This window comes from Nicotiana tomentosiformis, chromosome 7 (assembly GCF_000390325.3).
Source record: "Nicotiana tomentosiformis chromosome 7, ASM39032v3, whole genome shotgun sequence".
Taxonomy (NCBI): Eukaryota; Viridiplantae; Streptophyta; class Magnoliopsida; order Solanales; family Solanaceae; genus Nicotiana; species Nicotiana tomentosiformis.
This window is the reverse complement of record NC_090818.1, coordinates 58,035,490-58,044,443: the sequence shown is the minus strand read 5'-3', so window position 1 is coordinate 58,044,443 and position 8,954 is coordinate 58,035,490. Positions and strand designations below refer to the sequence as shown.

At 35.1% G+C, this 8,954-nt stretch overlaps 1 protein-coding gene across 1 annotated transcript; it reads left to right on the top strand.

Annotated features, from left to right (window-relative positions):
• Positions 1-356: 356 nt before the first annotated feature.
• LOC104113293 (transmembrane emp24 domain-containing protein p24delta3-like) lies at positions 357-8,126 on the top strand. Its single transcript, XM_009623413.4, has 4 exons — positions 357-799; positions 6,852-7,058; positions 7,611-7,687; positions 7,764-8,126. Exons 1-4 carry the CDS (start codon positions 578-580, stop codon positions 7,906-7,908), a joined length of 651 nt encoding a protein of 216 aa, XP_009621708.1. The 5' UTR covers positions 357-577; the 3' UTR covers positions 7,909-8,126.
• The last annotated feature ends 828 nt before the right edge of the window (positions 8,127-8,954 follow it).

Genomic DNA, 8,954 nt, shown 5'->3' with positions numbered 1-8,954 from the left:
TGATGGTAATTACATGGTATAATTATCATATGACTTTTTAAACTATCTTTTCATCTTAAATATTTCTTAATCACACATGTATTTGTCACACATTAAAACTTATCATCATGTTTATCTGAAAACAGTTTATTTTTTATAATTAGTTTTTATTTAAAATTTTTTAAAAAAATATTAAACTATACAATTACACTATTATAATCAAACATGACATTAAAAATTATATTGGAATTAAATTATGGTAAACAATAAGTGAATTATAACTATTATACTGTACTTGACTTTTTATTATATGGTGCAACCATATAATGTATTATATTATAATAAATAAAGTGAGTTTTCACCAAAAAACACTAGGTATGTTCTTCCATTTGTCCCAGCCCCCGCTCTATTATCAATTGATATTGAATTAATATTAAAAACTATTAGTACTAATAACTTTGCATATAAAATAATAGAAAAACAAAGCTCAAGTCAAGTAAAAAAAACAAGGCTTGTTCGATTTCGTAGCCCCAGGGGAGATTCAATTTCGAAGATCGGAGAGTTATAACAATCCAGAATCTAAAGTAAGGATTAGGAGATGATGGGGGACAGTGGCAACGTGCGACAATTGATGTATTTTGCGGTGTTGTTGATGGTTGTGTGTTTATTGCAGAAGAAGGGTGAAGCAATATGGTTGAGTCTGCCGGCGAGTGGTACCAAGTGCGTTTCCGAAGAACTCCACAACAACGTTGTCGTTTTGGCCGATTACGTTGTCATCTCCGACGATCATGTCCACCCCACCCCCACCATTTCCGCTAGGGTATGCATTGCCTTTCTACTTTTTGCTCTTAAATCTTATAGAATCTTCATTTGATATATTCAATTGGATATTTGTGATGATTGAATATTTCAGATATTCCAAGCTTCAGGATTATAAGCTAGAAGAAATGTTACCTTTCAATTGTTATCCCTAGGATGAGCTGGAATAATGGTTTCTGTTGAATGATGGGTTAAGATTGGAGTGTGAATTTATTATATCTGTTAAGAGTGTCTAAGTGAAATTGCAGCTGATTACAGGATCTTGCCTAGTGAGTTTCTGGTTAATGTGTGAGTGAAGGTGCCTTGCCGATTTGGTTTTAAACCCAGTATTTATACGAAGGCATTCGTTTGGTTGACATGACTAAAAATGATTATCTATTCAATAAGATTGGTTTAATTGCTCTTTTTCACTTGGGTGACGACACATCCATCTGCTAGTTTTTTGTTTATATATATAACAGTCTAGATTGGCATAATGGTTTATCATTTTTTGGGTTATGGAGATTTTGCACAAACTTTCTTCCAGTGCTAATTTTTAAAAAATTGTTTTCTGAACCTGCGGAACTTGAGATTAAGTGGGTCTCTACTGATGTGAGCTTAAGTTTGCTCTTTCCGTTATTTGGTTGAGTGTGAAAATAAAGTTTTGTTTTCACATTGATGAGTTTACCAAGCAATGCATGCGGTGTTTTGGTATCTCAACTCTGCACTTTGGACTGTAGGCTAATTTATTCATGAAGAAGAACATTGATAAATTTAGAGAATCAAAAAGTGGATATTGTTTCCTCTCTAGTGGATGAAAAGACGAAACTGACAAAAGCTCTCTCTTGTTATTATCTTTAAAAGAAATGAAAGTAGTCAGATTAGAATCATTGTTCAGGATTAGCCTAAAACCAAAATCAATCATATTTTGCGCTGGAAAATGACTAGTTTGTTCTTCTATTTTATTCCTTGAATGGAAGTATTTCTAATTTAATTATAATGCCCAGTGAAGGACTAGTGGAGATGACATTGGTCTAGAATGCAACATTTGCATTTTGCATATTTCATTGATTTAGTAAAATAATATTTTGGCCAAATACCTAGATAGCCCCTCAACTTGGTACGATTTGTCAGGTTGATACTCCAACTTAGCTAGTGACCGGATAGACATCTCTGCTTGACTGAGCTGTGTCACATGAACACCTCATGCTGACATGGCAAATCGTGTGTTTTACACTTGCATTTGAGAGCGTAAAAAGCTTAAACTATGCTCCTTCTTTTTCTTTTTTCCAAAACTTTTCACATTCCTTCAAAAACAATTGGTGAGACACAAAACGGGAAAAAGAAGAATGAAAAGAGAGAGACTATTTGATGAATCTCCGGTGGGATTTTTCCGTTAGGTTCTTTAATAATGGTGAAGGTGACAGTTCACTGTCTGGAACAAAAGGGAAAAAGAGATGAAATGCAAAGGGTGGGTGTTTGTTGCCTGTTGGAGGATTTCCAATAAAGCTTGGTGAGGCTTCACTTTTTCCGATCTTCACTCGCTTGGAGATTTTTAGAGAAGTATATGTTTAGGTGCTATATTTTGGGTTTTCTTTGAGAGGAGGGCAGAATAGAGGAGGTGAGAAGCGAGAAACTTGTCACTGAAAACTATTTTCCAACAAGGTTCTCCAATGGCGGTCAGTTTTTTGGTGGTCTAAAAGTGTTCAAGGGTCGTGGTGGTGCTGTCAAAAGAGGTCCTGGTTTTTAACAGAGAAGAAGATCTAGTGTGGCAGAAAAGAAAGAAGTCGTAGTTGCTGGAAAGTTTTTGCGGTCATGTTCTCCGGTGTTGAAGGTGAAGGTCTTTGATGATTTGAGGGGTCATTTTATATAGGTGATATAAGCATGAAAACACAAATGCAAAATAGAAATAGAAAAGGGAAGAAGAAGATTGAAATTAGATGCAAACTTGATTCTAATAGATAATAAATGGTAAAAGGAATACCTTCTATTAAAAAATCAAAGTTGCACCTATTCTATATGAAACCCTTGAGAGGAATGACACCTCAAGCAAGCTCCATCATAGTTTTCAAGCAACAAAGACATAGTCCAATTCTCACAAGAGAGTTCTATTATCATCAAAGTCTAAATCCTGCAAAAGAAAGACTAAAGATTAGGCTAACATTGTTCTAAATACCCCTAATTAGGCTCTTAAACAGATTGGAACTTTTAGTTACAAAATTCTGCCTAGTTAGACGTCACCAGCGAATTTCAGCTATCTTCACGATCATGATGTGCTCAGATCCAGCAGCTTCTATCTGATCCTTGTTTGCCAATTTTTCCTTTGATTCTTTATCTTCCTCCTTGGATTCCACTTGCACAATATTGTAAACTCCCATGGGTGTCTTCCGAAAGTCTTCTAATGCCTCTATCTTCACGATTACTCCTTGCGAGTTCTTGAACTCCTGAGCTTGACTTCTAGTGAAAGGCCTTGATGCTCCTTGATTCATATCAGTAAGGGAGTTGGGGTTCGTAATGGTGGCTTTCTGGGTATTGTGGTGTCATTAGAGGAAACGGGTGGTGTAATGGCTATGAGTGGGTGTTGTTTTGCGGTGGTGAGTGTTGAAGTTTGAGGTGAATCTGTAGTGGCTTTGTGATGGTTAAATGGCCTTCTGCACTGGTGATGAAGGGAGTGGGTTACTGGTTGGGGGGTGACGAAGAAGAAGAATAAAGGGAGGGGGGATGCTATGTTGCTCAGGTAATGAGGTACCCGATATGAATGTGGATCTAAAGGTCGGAATGATCATAATCTAAATTCTAAGATTAGGGGGTGCGAGTTGCGGGTACCCCATACATGTGCAGATTTAAAGCTCGGATTCGTTATAATCTAAATCTTAAAATTCGGGGTACGAATCCAGATATAGATAGGGGTGCTGGGATTCGGCTAAAGTAATTCAAAATTTTAATAATAGAGTTATGTGAAATATTATGTGAAAAACTTATATGTAGCTTGTAGACTACAGTAATTCAATCCTTTTTTTGTGATGTTGGTGGTGAGTCATTCAATCTATTATTCTGAGGAGTTATGGCAAGATTTTTTTCATTCTCCTACAATTTATACTATAAAGCAGCAAACTAGATGTTAAAACCACATTAAAATATAACAAATATAATTAAAATAGCACCCAAGGGTGTGACCTAGTGGTCAGTGATGTGGGTTGAGAACTGTGAGGTCTTAGGTTCAAATAGCAATAGAGGCAAAAACACTAGGTAATTTCTTCCTGTCTGTCCAAGTCTTGGTGGACAGAGTTACCCGGTTCTTGTTGCTGGAGGGAGGTAGCAGGTATCTCGTGGAATTAGTCGAGGTGCGCGCAAGCTATTCCGGACACCACAGTTATCAAAAAGACAATTAAGATAATTAGACATAAAGAGAAAGAAAACTAGACACCACAGTTATCAAAAAGAAAATTAAGATAATTAGACATAAAGAGAAAGAAAACTTACTTTTTCCAAGAAGCGTGTAACTCTTGACCTTGCTCCATGTTTGTCTTTGTTAATTAAAACAAAGAAAAATATGTAACTTGTAGTGGCAATGAAAAATAAGACAAGTAAAGAAAGTGAAATATGAAATCTTAATATATAAGATTTTATTGACATAAACAAAGACACACTTGTCTGATTGTTTCATAACTTACAATTTAGCATTCAAAAATCGGTCAATTACATGACCACCAAACCAAAATAGAAATTCAGTAACCCCCAAGAACAATTAACTTTTGAACTATCAAAAACTGAAAAGCATATTCAGATTATAAACTTGTTTTCTACTCATAGCCTTATTTCTGTATCTCTTCAACTCCTTTAAATCTTCATATTAATTTCCAAAGACAGCTGCATCTAATTGAATTTCACCTTTTGATGGTTCAATTAAATCATTGGCAATCTCGTCAATATCAAAAGAATCTCCACCTAAAGCAACGTCGAAATGAAAATGAATAGAAATTTTAGAAGGTTATGAAAAAGAAAAACTTGTCATACTAAATAAATTACTAAAGTAAATATCAAATCAAGGAGATCTAGACATACCCAAATCACAATACTTGCTTGGACCACACATATATTGATCTTTTTTTTGCAAGAGAAAATGTACATTTTAATGCACAAAGACTACATCTTTCTTTGGCTCTTGAAGTAGCTGATTTTTTTTTCTTAATGTTGTGAATCAAATAAGTGCTCCAACTCCTTTCACAACAAGAGGAAGTAGCCAGTTGCTAAAACTTGTACACCAAAGCTTTGCAAAAGTGGAGCCGATACACTATGAGCCCACCAAAAAAGAGGCTCCTCACACATCATAACCTCAATCACATGAGACTCATTAAAATAACCATTCCCATTACAAAATGCTTCATACTCCATAGACAGTTGCTTCAAATATATGAATTTTTAAAGTATGTTTGGAAGCATTTGATCCTATTCGATAAAATCTCTCTATCTTCGTTAGGAGCAAGTCTTCAAATGACATTGTTTTCACCTCGAAGCCATGATTCATGATATTATTTTGGAACTGATGAACATGCTATACAATGCAAAGATGTACTACTCTTGTTCCACCTTAGCCACAAAAATTTCTTGAATTATAAAAAAAAAAATCGAATTTTCTTCACTTCCTCAATCACTGTCCCACATATCATAAGTAAAATGCAACTTTGGAGAATTAAGATTAACACTTCAAGCATGGATACAGTTGGTTTCATAAACTTCAAAAGCATTCAATACTATCACATTATTCATCATTCAGTATAAGAGTTTATTTCAAGCATTTTAGCTTCAATTCTATTATCTTCTCTCTGGTTTACTCCGTGAACACGAGTAGTCATAAAAATCAGTGTTGTCAAAGGCGCGCTTAAGCCCTGAAGTGAGGCTCAAAACATGTTGAGCGCTTTGCCTCACTTAGCGGGCGTTTCAGTGTCGTCAGCAAGGCTATAAGACATACTTTTCCTTACGAATGAGCGTAATCCTAAAGAGGCGACGGTAAACAATTAATAGTTCATTATGTCGTAATATTTTTTCAATTTCCTTGTCTATATATTTGTTATTCATACTTATAATTTATTAGTCTCGGACTACACGTACATATGTGTATTCTTTTTCCATTTGCGACTTTCTTCATGAAATCTGACGCTTTATTTTCGATTTTGACTACTCTGCCCTATATACAAGAGGTATACCAAAATTAGAGAACCTTGCATAAAAGTATGGTTCTCTACAAAAGACACCCAAACATTTGAACAAATAGGAATCTCGTGGGTGCATAGATTTCCTTGTGTAATTTTCGGGTATTAACATAGACAGACACATATAGTAGTTGGTGTGGAGAAAGTAGAGAAAACCTTTGTGTCTCTAGACGGCTATGAGAGAGAGCAGAAACCAGTACACATTGCAAATATGTGAATAGTGATGTCTAAAACTTTATGATGGCAAATTGGTAGGTAACACTTTTAGGGCTTTTGCGAAATGGTGAACCAAGAGCATGTATTCCCCCATAATTAAGTAGACAGAAGGTTATCCGTTATTGGAATTAGTTTCTTCTTGCTACCTTTTGCCATCCATTCAAAAACATAGTTATAAAGGCTATATCGAAGTGTATTCTTAATTTGGTCGGTGTAACTTTTAAGTTGCTGTTGAAATTATATCACGTGCTTATTCTTTTCTACGTCCATCTCTGTACGTTCACAATGCTGGTCCAGTAATGCTAGAAATATAAAATAAAAAGCTGCGCATTGTATCTTGTTTCACTACATTTTGATGACAACCAAAGCAAAAACTCACGCGTACACACGAAGTAGAGTAGGGTGCTGGAATCTGAAGTAATTTGATTTCAGGTGGCATTGATTTGTATATAATGAATTTTGATGGCCCTTCGTTAAAAGGAATAGCTTTTGGGGTGGTGTATGTTTGCCTTCTTTTGCCCCCTTGAGCCTCAGTCAGGATTTGCTACGTATTTAGTTCAGAAAGCCAGTTAGCTCGTATGTTGGGGCTAGAACATAAATAGATTCATGTGACTGAAAAATGTGACTTGTTTATTACTTTTGCAGGTCACCTCGCCATATGGGAACACCCTTCATCACAAGGAGAACATAACACACAGTCAGTTTGCCTTCACAACTACTGAGGCTGGCAACTACCTAGCATGTTTTTGGGCTGATAATCCAGGAGGCGGGAGTCTGAGTGTTAACATTGACTGGAAAACTGGAATTGCTGCCAAGGATTGGGAATCAGTTGCCAGAAAAGAGAAGATAGAGGTGAGATATTGAGTAGTTCAATAGGGGAACCAATGATGGTGTCTTGTATCCAACATCGTGTAGAGTAGCGACAGTGAAAGCAAGACTGGCAAATTTCTAAAATCTATACATCCAATGCCGCCTCGTGATAAATAAGTTGCTATGATACACATGGTGGCATAATATGATTCCTTCTTTACATAAGATGGTTGATGAATAATAGATCATATAGTGAGGCAGAGTCTATTTGAATTGGTGATAGCCTTGAAATTACTTGAAAAGACGAGAAGTTGTAAAAATTACTAGTAAATATTGTTGCTCCACATGAAACATAGATCTTTCCCTGCATTTTCTTGTCATTCTGTGTTTGTTTGGCATGGTTCTGTGCATAGAAAACACTTGCAAGTATTTTTTGACATTGGTATATGTTTGGCATGCTGTAATGTATATTCCTGCCTATATATTGACTCTGGGAAAGGATCATATATGGTGCTGTTTTCTTGTTCTGTTAAGTTGATATTTCCATTGTTCTAAAAGCTCTAAGAATTTTACTTGACTTTCTACCTGTTGTAGGGTGTTGAACTCGAGCTGCGAAAGCTTGAAGGAGCTGTGGAGGCCATTCACGAAAATTTGATTTACCTGAAGAACAGGTATATAGCTTATGGAGAACAATTTTTATTTGTTTGCATTTGTTCTTTAATCTTTTTACTCTTTTTGCCCCTTCAGGGAATCAGAGATGCGGGCAGTGAGTGAAACGACAAATGCACGGGTTGCTTGGTTCAGTATCATGTCTTTGGGAGTCTGCATTGTAGCATCAGTGCTGCAAATATTATATTTGAAGCAATATTTCCAAAAGAAGAAGCTAATCTAGACTTTCTTTAGGTGAAAATTTTTCCGGGCTAATAGAAAAAAACCTTAGTTCTACCATCGTTTAACACTTTTGTTAGCAGTGTTTTTTTGTGATATTAGTGGATCCAGCTTTTACCGTGTCAAACAACAAAGAGAAGATTTAATGTCCAGTTTTTTTGTGCATACAAGGACTACAGAAATACTATGTGCAGCATAACTTGGAACCATTTGCTTTTCTTATTGTCCCTTCTTCATTAGTTGACAATGTTGTACATTCTATGAAGCATCTGCTTAGTTAAGTAGCACCACTATTTGCTTCAAATGATTGTGGCCTCTGGGTTAGCTGATGGTTTAAGTTACATACTCTAAACAGTGTAAATTAATTTCTACACTATCAACACAATTCAACTGGATATAATAGGTTATTTCATTTTCCAGGTTACCATGTTAGATTTGTTATGAAAAAGTACAAATTGTCAGTGAACTTAACCTAATAGGGTAAAAAAAATATATTCAGTGCTAGCGCATAGAACTTAAATAGTAGTTATAGTATAGTTGCTCTTTTATTTTTGGAATGAATTAGAAATCAGTTCATTCCCCTAAATGGATTCTATGGTTGCACATAGTGCTTTTCTTGGCGAAAATGTATGATTAGTTTCTCTTCAATTGACTGAACACGTTTGCACGTGTATCCGATGTCAACCAATATGAGTTGTTTTAGTGTGTGTGTGATGAATAGGAAAAATATAAGCTCAAATTGATCAATAATGAACCTATTCCACGTTTAGTCTGATTGCAGTAAATTTAATTTATCAAAACAAAAAAGAAATAAGGTTCAAGTTCAATTCTATGGAAGAGAAGAAAAAAAACTGTGTTAACCTTAAAATTGTATGACTATTAGGTATATTATTTGTTGAAATTCTTTCAAAATTAATTTATTTTTCTTCCTTTTGTCTAAGGTAAATATATGAAGATGACTATAAAAGAAAGCTAATAATCATATACATGAGATTAGTAAAGGTTAAAATATTTTTTGTTTATTCTTTCTACAGAAAGAAAAAGATAATA

Excerpts from the sequence above, each read along its gene's own strand:
- LOC104113293 (XM_009623413.4), top strand. The coding sequence starts at position 578 with ATGATGGGGGACAGTGGCAACGTGCGACAATTGATGTATTTTGCGGTG. Across the intron at positions 7,059-7,610 it reads CCAGAAAAGAGAAGATAGAG|GGTGTTGAACTCGAGCTGCG; the intron begins GTGAGATATTGA and ends TACCTGTTGTAG. Across the intron at positions 7,688-7,763 it reads TTGATTTACCTGAAGAACAG|GGAATCAGAGATGCGGGCAG; the intron begins GTATATAGCTTA and ends TTGCCCCTTCAG.